Genomic DNA, 20,091 nt, shown 5'->3' on the forward strand with positions numbered 1-20,091 from the left:
TTAATTTGAACAGTTGAATTGTACCTCTAATTTTCAATGAAAATGAGCTCAGTTCTTGAGAGCGTTGCTATGAAGGGGGATTAAGACCATAAGACCATAAGACATAGGAGCGGAAGTAAGGCCATTCGGCCCATCGAGTCCACTCCACCATTCAATCATGGTTGATTTCAACTCCATTTACCCGCTCTCTCCCCATAGCCCTTAATTCCTCGAGAAATCAAGAATTTATCAATTTCTGTCTTGAAGACGCTCAACATCTCGGCCTCCACAGCCCTCTGTGGCAATGAATTCCACAGACCCACCACTCTCTGGCTGAAGAAATTTCTCCTCATCTCTGTTCTAAAGTGACTCCCTTTTATTCTAAGGCTGTGCCCCCGCGTCCTAGTCTCCCCTGTTAATGGAAACAACTTCCCTACGTCCATCCTATCTAAGCCGTTCATTATCTTGTAAGTTTCTATCAGATCTCCCCTCAACCTCCTAAACTCCAATGAATATAATCCCACGATCCTCAGACGTTCATCGTATGTCAGGCCTACCATTCCTGGGATCATCCGTGTGAATCTCCGCTGGACCCGCTCCAGTGCCAGTATGTCCTTCCTGAGGTGTGGGGCCCAAAATTGCTCACAGTACTCCAAATGGGGCCTAACCAGTGCTTTATAAAGCCTCAGAAGTACATCCCTGCTTTTGTATTCCAAGCCTCTTGAGATAAATGACAACATTACATTTGCTTTCTTAATTACGGACTCAACCTGCAAGTTTACCTTTAGAGAATCCTGGACTAGGACTCCCAAGTCCCTTTGCACTTTAGCATTATGAATTTTGTCACCGTTTAGAAAATAGTCCATGCCTCTATTCTTTTTTCCAAAGTGTACGACCTCGCACTTGCCCACGTTGAATTTCATCAGCCACTTCTTGGACCACTCTCCTAAACTGTCTAAATCTTTCTGCAGCCTCCCCACCTCCTCAATATTACCTGCCCCTCCACCTATCTTTGTATCATCGGCAAACTTGGCCAGAATGCTCCCAGTCCCGTCATCTAGATCGTTAATATATAAAGAGAACAGCTGTGGCCCCAACACTGAACCCTGCGGGACACCACTTGTCACCGGTTGCCATTCTGAGAAAGAACCTTTTATCCCAACTCTCTGCCTTCTGTCTGACAGCCAATCGTCAATCCATGTTAGTACCTTGCCTCGAATACCATGGGCCCTTATTTTACTCAGCAGTCTCCCGTGAGGCACCTTGTCAAAGGCCTTTTGGAAGTCAAGATAGATAACATCCATTGGCTCTCCTTGGTCTAACCTATTTGTTATCTCTTCAAAGAACTCTAACAGGTTTGTCAGGCACGACCTCCCCTTACTAAATCCATGCTGACTTGTCTTAATCCGACCCTGCACTTCCAAGAATTTAGAAATCTCATCCTTAACGATGGATTCTAGAATTTTGCCAACAACTGAGGTTAGGCTAATTGGCCTATAATTTTCCATCTTTTTTCTTGTTCCCTTCTTGAACAGTGGGGTTACAACAGCGATTTTCCAATCCTCTGGGACTTTCCCTGACTCCAGTGACTTTTGAAAGATCATAACTAACGCCTCCACTATTTCTTCAGCTATCTCCTTTAGAACTCTAGGATGTAGCCCATCTGGGCCCGGAGATTTATCAATTTTCAGACCTTTTAGTTTCTCTAGCACTTTCTCCTTTGTGATGGCAACCATATTCAACTCTGCCCCCTGACTTTCCTGAATTGTTGGGATATTACTCATGTCTTCTACTGTGAAGACTGACGCAAAGTACTTATTAAGTTCCTCAGCTATTTCCTTGTCTCCCATCACTAGATTACCAGCGTCATTTTGGAGCGGCCCAATGTCTACTTTTGCCTCCCGTTTGTTTTTAATGTATTTAAAGAAACTTTTACTATCATTCCTAATGTTACTGGCTAGCCTACCTTCATATTTGATCCTCTCCTTCCTTATTTCTCTCTTTGTTATCCTCTGTTTGTTTTTATAGCCTTCCCAATCTTCTGACTTCCCACTACTCTTTGCCACGTTATAGGCTCTCTCTTTTGCCTTGATGCATTCCCTGACTTCCTTTGTCAGCCATGGCTGCCTAATCCCCCCTCTGATAACCTTTCTTTTGTTTGGGATGAACCTCTGCACTGTGTCCTCAATTACTCCCAGAAACTCCTGCCATTGCTGTTCTACTGTCTTTCCCATTAGTCCCCAGATCGCCATGATCACTCATTTAGAGTCATAGAGGTTTACAGCATGGAAACAGGCACTTTGGCCTAACTTGTCCATGCCACCTTTTTTTTAACCCCTAAGCTAGTCCCAATTGCCCACATTTGGCCCATACCCTCCTATACCCATCGTACCCATGTAACTGTCTAAATGCTTTTAAAAAGACAAAATTGTACCCGCCTCTGCTACTATCTCTGGCAGCTTGTTCCAGACACACTCCATTTTCTGTGTGAAAGAATTGCCCCTCTGGACTCTTTTGTATCTCTCCGCTCTCACCTTAAACCTATGCCCTCTAGTTTTAGACTCCCCTACCTTTGGGAAAAGATATTGACTATCTAGCTGATCTATGCCCCTCATTATTTTACAGGCCTCTATAACATCACCCCTCGGCCTTCTCCAGAGAAAAAAGTACCAGTCTATCCAACCTCTCCCCATAACTCAAACTATCAAGTCCCAATAGCATCCTAGTAAATCTTTTCTGCGCTCTTTCTAGTTTAATAATATCCTTTCTGCAATAGGGTGACCAGAATTGCACACAGTATTCCAAGTGTGGCCTTACCAATGTCTTGTACAACTTCAACAAGACGTCCCAACTCTTGCATTCAATGTTCTGACCACTGAAACCAAGCATGCCGAATGCCACCTTCGCCACCCTGTCCATCTGTGACTCCACTTTCAAGGAGCTATGAACCTGTACCCCTAGATCTCTTCACTCTGTAACTCTCCCCAATGCCCTAGCATTAACTGGTTAAGTCCTGCCCTGGTTCAATCTACCAAAATGCATCATCTCGCATTTATCTAAATTAAACTCCCATCTGTCATTCAACAGCCCACTGGCCCAATTGATCAAGATCCCGTTGCAATCCGAGATAACCTTCTTCACTGTCCACTATGCCACCAATCTTGGTGTCATCTGCAAACTTACCAACCATGCCTCCTATATTCTCATCCAAATCATTAATATAAATGACAAATAACAGTGGACCCAGCACTGATCCCTGAGGCACACCGCTGGTCACAGACCTCCAGTTTGAAAAACAACCCTCTACAACCATCCTCTGGCTTCTGTCATCAAGCCAATTTTGTATCCATTTAGTTACGTCACCCTGGATCCCGTGAGATTTAACATTATGCAACAACCTATCATGTGGTACCTTGTCAAAGGCTTTGCTAAAGTCCATGTATACAACATCAGCTGCATGCCCTCATATACCTTCTTGGTTATCCCTTCAAAAAACTGAAGTCAAATTTGTGAGACATGATTTTCCACTCACAAAGCCATGCTGACTGTCCCTAATCAGAACTTGCGTCTCTAAATGCCTGTAGATCCTGTCTCTCAAGATACCTTCCAACAACTTACCCACCACAGATGTGAATGAAGCTCACTGGCTTGTAGTTCCCAGGCTTTTTCCTGCAGCCCTTTTTAAGCAAAGGCACAACATTTGCCACCCTCCAATCTTCAGGCACCTCACCTGTGACTATTGATGATTCAAATATCTCTGCTTGGGGGCCCGCAATTCCCTCCCTAGCCTCCCACAATGTCCTGGGGTACACTTCATCAAGTCCCTTCTATGAATGCTGTTCAATGAATCAATTATTTTTCGATGTTAAGGCATGTAAATTGCACAAAATACTTTACAACCCGTTGGCAAAACCATTAATGAAGGGCTGAGCTGAGTCATTGGGTGAGAAATGCAACGCGAGCCTGAGATAGGTTCAAATTTGGATCCAGATGCATTTAAATGTTGCCAGTAACCGGCAGGGGCCAAACTAGTGCCTTGCTGAAACTGTTGTGGGAGGATAGGCAATTGGTCAATCCCTGTGCCCAGTTGGCTGGCAGGTCTAATCTGGTGGGTTGGGCGGTGGCTGGCTGAAGGATTATTTGTGGGCTCAGAGAGAGCAATTTTCAAAGTAAAACCCTTAAGCCTCTGTTTTTTAAGTGGCTTCCAGCTGTTGCTTTAAGGTCAAGTTACATCCAGAATGTGGTAGAACAGAGTTTTAAAATCAGGTTCCTACAACTGATACAGTGCCCTGATTCAGATTCTTGGCAGCGTCTTCCTTTGTTTTGGTGCGTGACTGCTCATTATATTATTGATGATCAACTATGATAATGAATGGTGGAGCAGACTTGAAGGGCCGAATGACCTATCCCTGCTTTTAGTTTCTATGTTTCTATATACCGGCCCAAATAACTATTGTGTCAAACAGGATGCGGGACTCAAAAACCGCAGGCTAAATCACCTTACCCCAATTTTTGAACTAATGGCCACATATATTTTCAGTTGCAAGACAGAACGTTGGAATAGCCAGTCCAGCCTGTTCTGCCACTGAAATGCTGCTTGATGCACCTGCCTCGCCTCTATGTTCCTTAATGCCTTTGGCTAGCAAATATCTGTTACCATCCAATTTAAAATTATTAATGAGCTTATATCTAATGCCTTTTGTGGGAGAGAGTTTCACCCTTTGCACAAAGAAGTGTGTCCTGAATTCTCTCTTGGTTCTGATTTCAAGATTCTGTTCCCTTGTCCGAGACTCGTTCAGCAGCGGAAAAGGTTCCTTGCTGTTGTTATGCTCCCCATGAAGTGCACTAACTTTTACGAAGAGAAATGAATTTCCCAGTGACCAAAGGAAAGATTTTGCATGAAAAGGTTTCACGTTACACAGCTTGTGCTGTCACAAGCAAACTAAAATCAACATCAACTAAACGTTACATAGTAAGCAACTAATGCACTGAACTACAGATAAGGTATTTTCTTCATTAATTAAGGCAATCGAAAGGTCCACACCACATTTATATGTTATGCCAAGCTCTCAGCATATCTGTAGCCTATAGATAAAGTCTAAATTTCTCCTGGCATTTCAACAGGCTCCCTTCTGTCTCCCATGTCACGATTAGTCTTCCAATGTAATTTTGAAAGTCGCTTCGCTCAATATTCCAGCAGCAAGGCATCTAATGCTGACTCCATGGTTCCTAAATTCTGTCTCTTTGGACAAAGAGCCATTTTCCACCAACACTCTGCTTAGGCCAACACAACAACAGTTTTTTTTCCCCCATTGTTGTCTTTGCTGTCCTTCCAGGGTCCCAGTGTTTCAGATTTTCAGACTCTGGTCAATTCCAGACACCTTTTAAAAGTGGTGGATGACCCAAATGCAGAAATTTTGCCTTTATTTATGATGGATCTCATTTTTGCCAGTAATGGGGGCAAAGGGACAAGGCATGAATCACAAGACTGGAAACCTAAACTCAGCAGGGCCATTTGAAATTAGTGCTGAATTCAAACAAGGTCGTATTTTCCCTTGACCCACAGTGTGGGAGTCACAGATTTATGGAGTAAATGTAATTGCTCTTGAAGGGCAGGTAATGTCTGTTTAGGCGTCACGACATGAACTTATTCAAATTTCCAGCCCTTTAAAAATGAAAACAAAAACGGGGTGAACTGTCAGTGAGAGTTTAAAAAAACCTGGCTGCAGGCCTGTTTTAATTGACAGGCCATCTGGTGGAGGTTAGACAAAATCATGATCATGTATCCCTTTGGAGCTCATTCGACCCATCGAACCTGCACCGACAACAATCCCACCCAGGCCCTATCCCAGTAACCCTACATATTTACCCTGCTACCAAAGGGGTGGCACGGTAGCACAGTGGTTAGCACTGCTGCTTCACAGCTCCAGGGTCCCGGGTTCGATTCCCGGCTCGGGTCACTGTCTGTGTGGAGTTTGCACATTCTCCTCGTGTCTTCGTGGGTTTCCTCCGGGTGCTCCGGTTTCCTCCCACAGTCCAAAGATGTGCGGGTTAGGTTGATTGGCCAGGTTAAAAATTGCCCCTTAGAGTCGTGGGATGCAGAGGTTAGAGGGATTAGTGGGTAAATATGTGGGGGTAGGGCCTGGGTGGGATTGTGGTCAGTGCAGACTCGATGGGCCGAATGGCCTCCTTCTGCACTGTAGGGTTTCTATGATGATGATTTTCTATGATAATTCCCTGACGCTAAGGACAATTTAGTATGGCCAATCCGCCTAACCTGCATATCTATGGAGTGTGGGTGGAAACCAAAGTACCCGGAGGAAACCCACATACACACGGAGAATGTGCAAACTCCACACAGACAGTCATCCGAGGCAGTAATTGAACCAGGGTCCCTGGTACTGAGAGGCAGCAGTGCTAACCACTGTGCCACCATGCTGCCCAAAGATGTGTGGGTCAGATTGATTGGCCATGCTAAATTTTCCCTTAGTGTCAGGGGGATTAGCAGGGTAATATGTGGGGTTCAGAGGGGATAAGAGCTGGATGGGATTGTTGTCAGTGCAGCCTCAATGGGCTGAAAGCCGTCCTTCTGCACTGTAGGGATTCTATGTTCCTGCAGTTTTAGTAGAGTTCGTTATTGAGATTTCTCAAGGGTTGTTATTAAAGCTGATGTTGTTTTGAATGCCTAGCTGTGTTTGAAAAAACTACAAAATACATTGCAGCGGGAAGGGGGCTGAGTTGATTTTGTGGTTGGGGGAACTTTCTTACCACCCCAGCCTTTCCAAAGTGAAAATTGGGTGCAATGGGGACTTTTAAACTGAGAGAATGGGTGCCCCTCTTTTGTGTGAAGATGTTAACACTGGCACATTTGTTTCAATGGATTGTAACTGTTTAATATTAGAATGTTGGTTGTCAGCATACTTAAATATTGCTGAGTTCTGCTATCTATGTTTTTTTCTGAATTGCTATTGTGATCTTTTTTGTATTTAACATATTTTATTTCCCTTCAAGGAATCAAAGAATGGATTTGGACCAATTTACTTTTCACTGATGGACTCAATGCTGAGATATGCATTTTTAAGAATACTATTTCATTATATCCTGTACATTTTCCATCAAGAAGATTATTACTTCTACCTCTCTCATATTGCCTGTCTCTGCCCTGCTTCAGCTTATCTCCTGCTGAAGCTTCCATCATACCTTTGTTGCCTACATACTTGACCATTCCAGTGCTCCTCAGTTAACCTCCAAGTACCACCCTCCATAATCTTGTGGTAAGCCAAAACTATGTTCCCAGACTCTTAATTAACACCAAGTCCTCCACCCATTACCCTTGATATTGCTGACCTCTATTAGCTCCTGATTCATCAGTGTCTTGATTTTTAAAAAATCATCCTTGTGTTCAAATCCTTCTAATGCTTCACTTTTCCCCATCTCCACAACCTCCTCTGGCCATACAATCTATTAGGGCCTCTGCATTCCTCCAGTTCTGGCCTCCTGCTGCAGCGAGGTTGAAGAATACGGCACCCAGACAAATCTCCATTCACTGCAGTGGGATGGGAAAATCTCGCCAGAGTGAACGGCCGTAACATTCCAGCTCTTGCCTCTCTACCTTCAAAGAACATTCTTTAAATTAACAGAAAAGCAAAATACTATAGATGCTGGAAATCTGAAAGATAAACAAAATGTTCAGGCCAGGCAGCATCTGTGGGGAGAAACAGTGTTCAGGTTAAGTTCTGATGAAAGGCCACTTAAATTGAAATGTTGGCTGGAACTTTCCAGCTGCTCATGCCGGTGGGATCTTCTGGCTCTGCTGACGGCACACCTCCACCATGGGTTTCCCAGCGGCGTGGGGAGGAGTCAATGGGAAATACTATTGACAGTGGTGGGACAAGAAGATGCCCTCCTGGCCAACATAGTGCTATCTCCCACCGTGAGAAACACGTTGCAGGGAGGCTAGAGAATCCTGGCCGTCAACTCTGTTTCTCCTTTGACCTGCTGAGCTTTTCCAGCAATTTTCTTTTGCTTTGAAACCTTAAATCCTTGTTTGATTAAGTTTTTGGTCCTCCATCCCAGTGTCCAATTTGGTCTGATAACATCCCTGTGAAGTGCCTTGACTCATAGTATCTATTCAAACCAGAATGTTGAAGGTTAAAGTGGAGTAAGGTTTCATGTTCACAGCAGTTGAACATGGGGTCAGTCTGCCCTTGGAGAATCATACATTACAATCTGTTATGTTAATGCCATTTTCTGTTAATGTACTGCAAACTACTTAACAATAAAGCAACCAGTCTGCATTATGTAGGGGAGGGAAGATGGAATGTAGTTTGTGTTTGAGGACCCCTTTAGGCCCCCTACTTCATGAGCCCTTTGACAGCCCTGCTGTCCCTTTTCTCATGCACGTTAAAAATAGCTACATAATTGTTCTTGCTGAACAGTTTCCATGAACACAGATCCTTGTTTGGGGTCTGTACTCTTCCATTGGTGGCATTCCACTATTTAGGCTCTTGAAAGATGCTGAGGAAGAAGCATAGTAACTGGAATTTCCATTAAAACTGTCATTGTTCTCATTTTCTGAAACTGATCACAACTTCAGGATGTCAAGCATGTGCAGATTAGCACGGAAATCCTGAAGTTGTGTCCTGTCTCTCAGGGCTCCAACATAGGTTGCACTTGTGAACCCCATTCTGCCAGAGAGCAGACAAGTAGTGAGACTGTCAAGAATTCCAACTCCACATCAATGTTTGAAACCCATTAAACAAGGCATGACTTTTTAAATCGGGTGGGATGTTAACAGTGTTGCAATTAATGAAATTTGGTGAACAATTGAACGGGTCCTGAAAAGATAAATTTATAATTATTAAATGGTTAAATTAGATTTTTTTTAAGCTGCACTTACACTTTTAAAATAATTTATTTCCTTTTCCAATTTTTCAGATTGGAAACTTGTTATGCACACAGACAAAAATAACTGGACTGTTTTATTTCCTTGCCACATACAATTACCCGAGTCCCATATCATGCATTATTTTGCCCTTTAGTGAATACTTTTTCTGGACCTAAACTAAATATAGTGGTGGCAGGAATTCAAACTAATGAAAAAAATGTGACCCCTAGTTGTCATTAGCCTGTAGTCATTCATTTGTTAACAGCTGAAGCAACCCTACTTCAATTTAACCCTTAAGGATAAAGAAGGTCGCAGGCAAGTGACATTTTTTTATTGTGATTATAATTATTTTTACATTGGGGAAACCAAGGGTTAAATAAGTTAATAAGATATAGGAGCAGAATTAGGCCATTTGGCCCATTGACTCGGCTGATTCGAGAATGACTGAAATGCTCCTCATCCCCATTTTCCTGCTGTCTCCCCATAACCTTTCAACCCATTACCAATCAGAAATCTGTCTAACTCCTCCTTAAATTTACTCATTGTCTCAGCATCCACTGCACTTTGGGGTAGCAAATTCCACAGATTCACAAGCCTTTGGGAGAAGTAGTTTCTCCTCAACTCTGTTTTAAATTTGCTACCCCTTATCCTAGGACTATGACCTCTCATCCTAGAATGTCCCACAAGTGGAAGCATCCGCTCCATGTCTATTTTATCCATACCTTTTATCTTGTATATCTCAATTTGATCTCCCGTCATTCTTCTAAATTCCAGATAGTATAGGTCTAAACTGTTCAATATCTCTTCATATGACAAACCCCCTCATCTCTGGAATCAATCTAGTGAACCTCCTCTGAACTGCCTCCAATGCCACTACATCCTTCCTCAAATAACGGGACCAAAACTGTGCACAATACTCCAGGTGCAGCCTCACCAATGCCCTGTATAGTTGCAACAATACTTCCTTACTTTTATATTCTATTCCTTTAGCTATAAACGCCAACATTCCATTCGCTTTCCTTATTATCTGCTGTACCTGCATGCTAGTTTTCTGTGACTCATGAATGACGACACCCAGATCCCTCTGCACCAGAGCATCCTGAAGTCTCTTCCTATTTAGATAATAAATCATCTTCCCATTTTTCCAATTGAAATGCATGACCTTACACGTTTTCATGTTAAACTCCATCTGCTACATTTTGGCCCACTCTCCTAACCTATCTATACCTATTTGTAAGGTTCTTATTTCCTCATTGCAACTTACTGTCCCGCCTACTTTTGTATCATCTGCAAATTTGGCTTTTGAGCCTCCTATCCCTGTATCCAAGTCATTGATATAGATTGTAAATAGCTGGGGCCCAAGGACAAAACCCTGTGGCACCCCACTAGTTACTTTTGCCATCAAAAAAAAATTATCCTGACTCTGTCTTCTGTCCATCAACCAGTCACCGAGCAAAGCTAATAAATTACCCCTCATCCCATGTGATCTAACCTTGTGAATTAACCTTTTGTGCCGCACCTTGTGGAATTCGCTTTCGGAAGTCGGATCAAAAACTGATGAGACACAGGTTTCTCCGCAAGCCTTCTTTATTGCATTGGAGGAGAGATCGCTAGACCATGCGCATCAAGCATGGGTTCGTGAGTCTCTGTCTGGCTTACAAAACAGTTTCAGTTATACACGACGGAGATACATCCACATACTTCTGTTAGCCAATAAGGGCATAGCTATATTGTTACATTTTGATTAGATTACTTTCAAGAACAAAAGGCGATAGCCACGTAAGGACATGGCTATTAAAGTTTCTGATTAGATTACTTTCGAGACCAAAAGGCTAATCGATAAGGCCCTGCCCTTCGAAGCCAGAACCACAATTACCTATTAGCAGTTTCTTTAACGTGATCGTTAGTTTCGGTGAGTCTTGTCGCCCTCGCCTCAGGCCCTTTCCATAACCAGTTTATCCCTCAACTGATTCCTAGTTACGCATCCCAATTTTAACCCTTTCCTCTTAATCTACCTTATACACATTCTCAACCTTATCAAATGCCTTCCGGAAGTCCAGATGTACTACATCTAGAGGATCCCCATTATCCATTTACCTTGTGACATCTTTGAAGAACTCTTGCAAATTAGCCAAACACGATTTGCCCTTCATAAAACCATGTTGACTCTAATGGATAGCATTTTGACTTTCCAAATGGTCAGTAACACTTAAACAACAGCCGTAGCATGTGAACAGATTTGAAAATATTGGATTGCCTCACGTACATCTCTTTTCACCATGAGCTGTACAGCATTACCACTATGAAGCACGTTTGGATAGACTACATTCTCCAAATTGAACATCGACACTGTCTAGAGCTGAGAAATTGCTATGTCAGTTTTTCCTTCATTTCAGCAATCAACCACCTCGCTCCTAGATATTTATTCTGTCTCTCTTTTGCAAGAAAGGAAGATGACAAAGCATGAATTCCTTATCCTGCCCCTCTATTAATACTTTCCGCCTGTAAAAGACTGTTTCCTTGTCAAAATAAATAAATATTATAAATAGAGGAAGTACTTTCAACTCCTCTTGTTTAGATGCTGTAACTTTTAGGAATGAACCTAGTGCCTGGATCAGTGTAGATTTTTGTGTCCCTTAGTTGTTCATGTCAACATCAGGGATGCAACTTGGAATATTTTAAGAATGAACTGGTTGTAATATCCAAGTCATTATTGTAGGTGCTCAACAATGAAGGTGAAAACTTGATTAAACAAACACATCTAAAATTATACCAACAACTGTTCATGAGTATGCAGGAGTCATTACTCAAGTCACCATACTTTAAATGTCAAGTGCTACAGTGACAGACTCACAGAAAGTAGTGAAACAGAACATTCTAAATTCAGCATTTGGGGAATTTGGCAACAATCTTCTTTTAAACATTCACAGTGAAGAGGCCTCTTTTCTTGTAAATCTCTGTAGTAACGTCACTCAAATTTAAGCATGATTGGTCAGAACACCAGTGACATATTCCAACAGTGACAAAAAGTACCTATTTGATTGTTAAACACTTTGGGTTGTCCTGATTTCATGAAAGCGCTATATAAATGCGTTTTGTCAATTGGTTTAGACTTCAGTGCTGTTCTTTCTGTCTGATTACAGTGATTACATCACTGAATTACTTTGAACTGTGATACTTGGAGATCATAATTCAAAGTTGCTAAAGTCTTGAAAGGTTCTATATATGGTGAATGCCAGTCCTTTCTTTCTCTTCTATAATTGTCCTGCACGCCTTGGTTGATCTTTGCTCACAGAACAAAATTGCTATCAGATTAGGTAATCTCTAGTTTGTAGACATATAGCTGTGCATTTTTGTGTGTGACGTACAAGTTAAACTTGCACCGTTTACTGTCAAGACTCTCACATGATGAATGGCCATTTCTATGGCCACATCAATCAATGGCCACGATAGAAATTAAACAAAGAGCTTGAGAAGAAAAATCCATCGTGCAATGCACTGAATCATAAAGGAGACAGTCAGGTCGGCCTGCTATTGAACAATTAGAAAACGCAAACTGTATAATAACACTTGGATGCTTCCCAGATAATTATTGCTGAAATAGTTTTTGTTTCTATATTTTCAGTAAGGCAAGTAAATAATTCTACCAATTAAACTTCGACTAGGAAGATGAAAGGATTTAATAAAATAAGTTCTGTTTCATTAGCAGACAGAATGTACACACTCTTGCTTGTATTATACGTGGGCGACTTAACCTCAAATTAAAGCTGTAACTATTCTTTTGGCCTTCTGTTGATCAAGGACTGCATCAAGTTACAATCATAGAAATCATAGAAACCCTACAGTGCAGAAGGAGGCCATTCGGCCCATCGAGTCTGCACCGACCACAATCCCACCCAGGCCCTACCCCCACATATTTACCCGCTAATCCCTCTAACCTATTCATCCCAGGACTCTAAGGGGCAATTTTTAACCTGGCCAATCAACCTAACCCGCACATCTTTGGACTGTGGGAGGAAACCGGAGCACCCGGAGGAAACCCACGCAGACACGAGGAGAATGTGCAAACTCCACACAGACAGTGACCCAAGCTGGGAATCGAACCCAGGACCCTGGAGCTGTGAAGCAGCAGTGCTAACCACTGTGCTACAATGCTGGATAGCTTCCGTGGAGATGCATTGATGGGGTGTTTGTAATTAGTATTTACCACAAAAAGAATGAATTAGTCCACCAGCATGAGTGGACTGTGTATATCCTGGAGTAAGAGGATTATTGCTTAAGCTACTCGCATTTTTTTTGAAAAGAAGCAGACTGCTGATCATTAATTTAGCAGCAAGTAAGGCAGAACAAATGAGTTGAAAAATGAGATGAATTGTATTTTTATGCAGATAATTTTACATCTGCCTTGTAAAAATGAAATTCTGAAGGTCTTGAAATAAGCACTGCTAATGACGGATTAACCAGTTGGGTCTGAAGCTGTTCCCTTAGGATCCTTGGAGAGATGAGAGCTTTACTGGATTACGTCATGGGTTCATCATTTTAGAATTAATTTGCTCTGGCTGACAATATGATTGGTTTAACTTGTAGTAAATCAGAACTACTTAGTAGAAGCATATAATAAAAAAAGCACTTGAGTTCCTAGTTATGTTGGGGTGGGACATAGCTACAGAATAGAAGAAATATGCTCCTAAAAGTGCTTGCTCTTGCTAAAATTCAGAATACAATAGGTAGCGTAGTATTTGTGTTAGTGGACTAATAATTCAGAAAATGAGTTAAAATCTCCCAATGAAATTGTTTTAAAAATTCTCATTATAAGAAAGCTGTTGTTACTAATCAGGACCACAAAGTTGTTGTAAAAACCTAGATGGTTCACCAATGTCCTTATTAGGGGAGGAAGCCCCTTTGCTTGATTGGATTATTTATAGTCACTAGCAATTCTGCAGTTGCTGAGCTGCACGTCAGTGTTGGAACTTGTGTTTGTTCAGAGTTTTGTATAAAACAGAATTAATTTTACGCAAGAACAGCAGACCCAAGTTGCAAATTTGTTTGAGAGAGACATGGAGGGAGAGGGGAAAGAAAAGTTATTTCAAGGAAGAGGGCACTTCTTTGTACTGGAAAAATAAGTTGCACCGGAAGACTGGGATGAGGGAAGTGTACAAACTACTGTCATTTAAGTACATAGGACAGTGATTTTACACACTGCCATATCCCTCAAACAGCAATAATGAATATTCAGTTCCTGTTGGTTGAAGGAAGGATGTTGATGAGGACACTCGGGGAAGAATGTTTACTTTTGCACTTTCAATTGGAATCATTGAAAAGAAGAGAATGGCAGGATGTGTAACTGGTAGTCATGATGTGGCATTCGGCCTCTGATCTTCGGGTAAGCGTTCTCCAAGGCGGCCTTCACGACACACGACAGCGCAGAGTCGCTGAGCCGAAACTGATAGCCAAGTTCCGCACACGAGGACAGCCTAAACCGGGATCTTGGGTTCATGTCACACTATCGGTAACCCCCACAGCTTGCCTCCTGGACTTGCAGAATCTCACTGGCTGTCCTGTCTGGACACAATACACATTTCTTTAACCTGTGCCTAATGCTCCCTCCACTCACATTGTCTGTATCTTTAAGACTTGATTAGCTGTAAAGATTCGCATTCTAATCAGTATTCTGAAACTTGATTTTGTGTCTCTGTGTGCCTTGTTTGTGAGCAGATTTCCACTCCATCTGACGAAGGAGCAGCGCTCCGAAAGCTAGTGGCATTTGCTACCAAATAAACATGTTGAACTTTAACCTGGTGTTGTTAAAACTCTTACTTAGGATGTGTAACAACAGCTGGTCCATGACTGCCAATCTCTGCCTGCAACCAAATAAAATTAACCCTTAAATAGCACTAGTTTCTGTCCTTAACATAGTGCTGTGGGATCCTTCACACTACCTGGGTCAGTGGAAACTGTGGATAGGGTCTTGTTTTAATATCTTGTCCAAAGGATGACTTCTCCAGCACTCCCTCCTTACTATACTGCTATTGTCGGCCCCAATCACATGATCAATTCCCTGGACCATATTACAATTTCAGCTGATAATTGGACACGTCACAATCCCAGAGTGAAATCTGGCTTGATAGATCCTAACTTTTGTTTCTGAAACTGTGGAGGAAAGTTACTGATCAAATTTACTGGAGTCTGCTAAAGAACTTCTAATACAAAGGATGAAGTATTTATTAAGATTAGAAAAATGAACCATATTACACCAGAAAAAAAAGTTTGGAAAAATCTCAGTTCAAACACAAGAAGATGGTTCAATATTCTTTACTCAGTGAAGAGTTACTGCTAGCTTTGTTATAAGTCTGAAACGTGTCTTTTACCTTTGGCAAGTTTATTCTCAGAACAGCTCAACAATGATAGCCTCTTTTGTTCCAGCTGTGTCCAATTATAGTTGAACCAATGCTCATCGTCTGTCATTAACACTGTAGTTGTCAAACAATGCAATTGCTGTTACATTGACAGCTTGACACAAAGGCTCCTTGCTCGGAACAGGCATGCAGGCAGATCATTTTATTCTGGTAAATTTTTGAGCATTTACTTGATGATTCTCACCCAACTCGTATCTCCCCCTGAGATACCCAAGCTGTACTCCAAACTCAGCATTGCTCCAACTGCAGAGCAAACTCATGAGTTCCCTAAACTCAGTCTCCCAGTAGCCTTGTAGTATTTCTTATCTCAGCGAGTTGAAAACGCATGTCATCATTTTCCGATGAACACTGAACTCATCCCATCTTTCTTTGTGTCACTTGACCACTGTCGCTAGGCAACTGTCCAGTTTTTCTTCTACTTTGTTTCTTTTTCCAATCTTTAATCTCCTAACCCATTTTAACCCATCTCTTTAACGTCAGTGGTTGTAAAACCTCATTAAAAATGTGCATTATAAAATAAGGTAAAGTCACCATCGTCCCAGATGACCACAGGCTGACTGTTGGTGATTTAACCTGAAGAACACCACATCTCAGGTGAGGGGCAAGGTTGAGAAGGCAGGGTCTTCGTAAATAACCTCAGCTGGTATGGGAATTGAACCCACACTGTTGGTATCATTCTGCATCATGGACCAGCTGCCTAGCCAACTGAGCTAACTGACCAGCAGTGTGCCTCAGGGATCAGTGCTGGGTCCACTGTTATTTGTCATTTTTATTAATGATTTGGATGAGAATATAGGAAGCATGGTTAGTAAGTTTGCAGATGACACCAAGATTGGTGGCGTAGTGGACATGGAAGAAGGTTATCTTGGATTGCAACGGGATCTTGAGCAATTGGGCCAGTGGGCTGATGAATGGCAGATGGAGTTTAATTTAGATAAATGCGAGGTGATGCATTTTAGTAGATTGAACCAGGGCAGGACTTACTCAGTTAATGGTAGGGCACAGGAGAAAGTTACAGAGCAAAGGGATCTAGGGGTACAGGTTCATAGCTCCTTGAAAGTGGAGTCACAGGTGGACAGAGTGGTGAAGAAGGCATACAGCATGCTTGGTTTCATTGGTCAGAACATTGAATACAGGAGTTGGGACGTCTTATTGAAGTTGCACAAGACATTGGTAAGGCCAGACTTGGAATACTGAGTACAGTTCTGGTCACCCTATTATAGGAAGGATATTATTAAACTAGAAAGAGTGCAGAAAAGATTTACGAGGATGCTACTGGGACTTGATGGTTTGAGTTATAAGGAGAGGCTGGATAGCCTGGGACTTTTTTTTCTCTGGAGCATAGAAGGCTGAGGGATGATCTTATAGAGGTCTATGCAATAATGAGGGACATAGATCAGTTAGATAGTCAATATCCTTTCCCAAAGGTAGGGGAATCTAAAACTAGAGGGCGTAGGTTTAAGGTGAGAGGAGAGAGATACAAAAGTGTCCAGAGGAGTAATTTTTTCACACAGATGGTGGTGAGTGTCTGGAACAAGCTGCCAGAGGTAGAAGTAGAGGCAGGTACAATTTTTTGTATTTTAAAAAGCATTTAGACGGTTACATCGGTAAGATGGGTATAGACTGATATGGGCCAAATGTGGGCAATTGGGACTAGCTTAGGGGTTTATTTATAAAAGAAAAGGGCGGCATGGACAAGTTGGGCCGAAGGGCCTGTTTCCATGCTGTAAACCTCTATGACCCTTAAATATATATAGACGTATATTTAAAACCCAAAAGACTGACCTTTTCAACCACAAGTCCACCCAGACTTCTAGGCACCAAGACTCATACAAAGCCTACATGAAACTAAACCCTTTTTACCTTACTTATCATGTAAGTATATATACTCAACTTACAAATTATACATTGTTTCTAACAACTGGGAATTAAATCCACAACCTTTTGACTTCAAGACAGGAGTACTACAACAAAGTTAAGCTGACAGTAAATACCCTGTATCAGAAAATGGAGACTCGTGACACACTGAAGTGGTTTGTTAGGAAATTCAAAAGTCCTGTTTGAGGTTAGGAAACCTTCATCACGTATAATTGAAATTTGCCTGCAGAATCCCAGGGAGGATAATTGTTCCTGCGTGTGTACTAGCATGTTCCTAAGTGGCGCCTGACGACTAACCGAATAAAATACTTATTAATTTACATGAAATGAGGTTTCCTCCAGCTTTATGTACAACTGGTATCGAACAACATGAGTAAGTAAATTGACGTCTCAATCAGTTTCCTAAATTTTGTTACCGATGATATATTTTTACTATGCTAAAATCTTGATGGGCAGGTTTCCTGTTTGTGATCACATTTAGTGCCTGAGCATTTTGAGATATGCACGTTTGCTCAATGAAGGTGTAGATGTGTTTTTGAGTTTATTTGGAATGCTAAATTTTAGAAATGATGAACACAACAGAAGACTCTTCCAGTTCTTATTTTCTCAGACTTGTAAAGTTTTGATGGAACTCTGCTGGAGTCATCTATCTGGAAATAAGAGGTTGCATGATAATAGTTTCACACAGTGAATATGAATGACTGTCTTCCTGAAATCTTAACTTGAGCAACAGCTCCTTTTAGCTTTTCAAAAGGCGATGCTATTATTTTTGTTATGAGAACAAATCACCTCCTCCATGTACTACTTCTCTTCAATTCGACCCAATTGATTCCAGTAATCATCTTGTCCTCAGTTGGCCAACTGCAATGATGCTTATATGTAACATGTACTTTTGACATTGAAAAAGTGGGTGACAATGTTAATGAGTATCCCTTGCTGAGATATCTACATGTCAAGTTTAAAGTTTATTTATTGGTGTCACAAGTAATCTTACATTAACACTGCAATGAAGTTACTGTGAAAATACCCTAGTCGCCACACTCCAGCACCTGTTCGGGTACACTGAAGGAGAATTTAGCATGGCTAATGCACCTAACCAGATGTCTTTTGGACAATGGGAGGAAACCAGAGCACTCGGAGAAAACCCACGCAAACACGAGGAGAATGTGCAAACTCCACACAGTGACACAAGCCGGGAATCGAACCCGGGTCCCTGGCGCTGTGAGGCAGCAGTGCTAACCACTGTACCACCATGCCACCCAAGTTAAATCAGGAAAAGATTATAAACAAGGAGCAACTGCATGTCTTTTTTTGTGTTGCTACTTTTGATGGTATTGAAAGCACGTTCATGATGATTCTGATTATAAAATTCATTTATGACCATAGGTATGAATGCTGCTGTCCGTGCTGTGGTGCGCATGGGAATTTATGCCGGGAGCAAAGTCTACTTCATCCACGAGGTTTGTTTATAATTCAAATTGCTTTGTGTCATTTATTTTGGATTATAACAAGCACAAAATGAAGTCGTCCGTGTTGGCTTCACTTTCTAAAATTCACATCTTTTTGTAATGTGAAGTTGGTTGTCAAAACGCGGTTAAGCCAGTTCATAGATACCCTACAGTGTAGAAAGAGGCCATTCGGCCCATCGAGTCTACACCGACCACAAGCCCACCCAGGCCCTACCCCCATATCCCTACATAATCCCTCTCACCTACCCATCTCAAGATACTAAGGGGCAATTTTAGCACGGCCAATCAACCTAACCTGCACATCTTTGGACTGTGGGAGGAAACCGGAGCACCCGGAGGAAACCCACGCAGACACGAGGAGAATGTGCAAACTCCACACAGACAGTGACCCAAGCCGGGAATCGAACCCAGGTCCCTGGAACTGTGAAGCAGCAGTGCTAACCACTGTGCTACTGTGCCGCCAGAAAGTTGTCAGAAAGTGGCAGAAATTGTCAGCATTCATGCAACACACGTTCGTCCACGTCTTCTACAATGAATAATGGTGAAGTTATTGGAGCTCAAAAGCTATTATGGAGTAAATTGGACAGTAACTTTTGGAGTCTGCGTGTGCGCAGTTAAAGACTAAGACATCTGGAAGTTGCTGTTATTTTACCCTGGTTCACCGTAACTACATAGAAACATAGAAAATAGGTGCAGGAGTAGGCCATTTGGCCCTTCGAGCCTGCCTCACCATTCAATATGATCATGGCTGATCATGCACTTTCAGTACCCTATTCCCACTTTCTCTTTATATCCTTTGATCCCTTTAGCCACAAGGGCCATGTCCAGCTCCCTCTTGAACATATCTAACGTACTGGCCCCAGCAGAGGATTCCACAGGTTCACAACTCTCTAGCTGAACGGATTGGATGTCCATCTGTTGATCCTTTGAATAAAGTAAATTGATGGACATCCGCTCAGACAACTTCAAAGGCATCATTGAACTAAAGAGGGTAAATTATATATATATGTGTGTGTGTGTATATATGCGCAATGGAATCACGTTCTTAATGCTTGATTGATGGATTTTGCTTAGAAGTTGTTACACAACTATGTAAATTGTAGAATGAGAGGTTTGTTTGACAATTTTGAGCAATTAAGGTTCAAGTATTTTGAAGCCTTTAGTTATTTTGACAGATTTATGAACAAAAATGAGTGAGTTTTTTCCAAGTGCAGTTTGAATGGCTGAGCACTTAACAGTTTTGAGTTCTCATGTGATTAATGTTTTTGGAAGAAGTTTCTGAATGGTTCTTTATTTATTTTAATTCATGAGCATTTCAAATACTTACCAGTGTTATTATAGGATGCATGATTTCTATCCTTTGTGGATAGTGGGTGGTGAGTGGGCAGTCAGGGGATGTAGGTGTATGAATGGATCATGGGAGATATGATGGGGGTATGGAGGGGCAGAGTGACCATTGAGG

The 20,091-nt window shown here is 41.8% G+C and overlaps 1 protein-coding gene across 3 annotated transcripts in view; it reads left to right on the plus strand.

Annotated features, from left to right (window-relative positions):
* The window catches only part of pfkpa (phosphofructokinase, platelet a), a 115,192-nt gene that overhangs the window by 6,095 nt on the left and 89,006 nt on the right, over positions 1–20,091 (plus strand). For all 3 annotated transcript variants that reach the window (XM_078232853.1, XM_078232890.1, XM_078232863.1), the window contains exon 2: positions 18,547–18,620. In XM_078232853.1, coding sequence (XP_078088979.1) covers positions 18,547–18,620 — 74 coding nt within the window. The remainder of the gene's footprint in view (positions 1–18,546; positions 18,621–20,091) is intronic.

Source organism: Mustelus asterias, chromosome 2, assembly GCF_964213995.1.
Source record: "Mustelus asterias chromosome 2, sMusAst1.hap1.1, whole genome shotgun sequence".
Classification (NCBI taxonomy): Eukaryota; Metazoa; Chordata; class Chondrichthyes; order Carcharhiniformes; family Triakidae; genus Mustelus; species Mustelus asterias.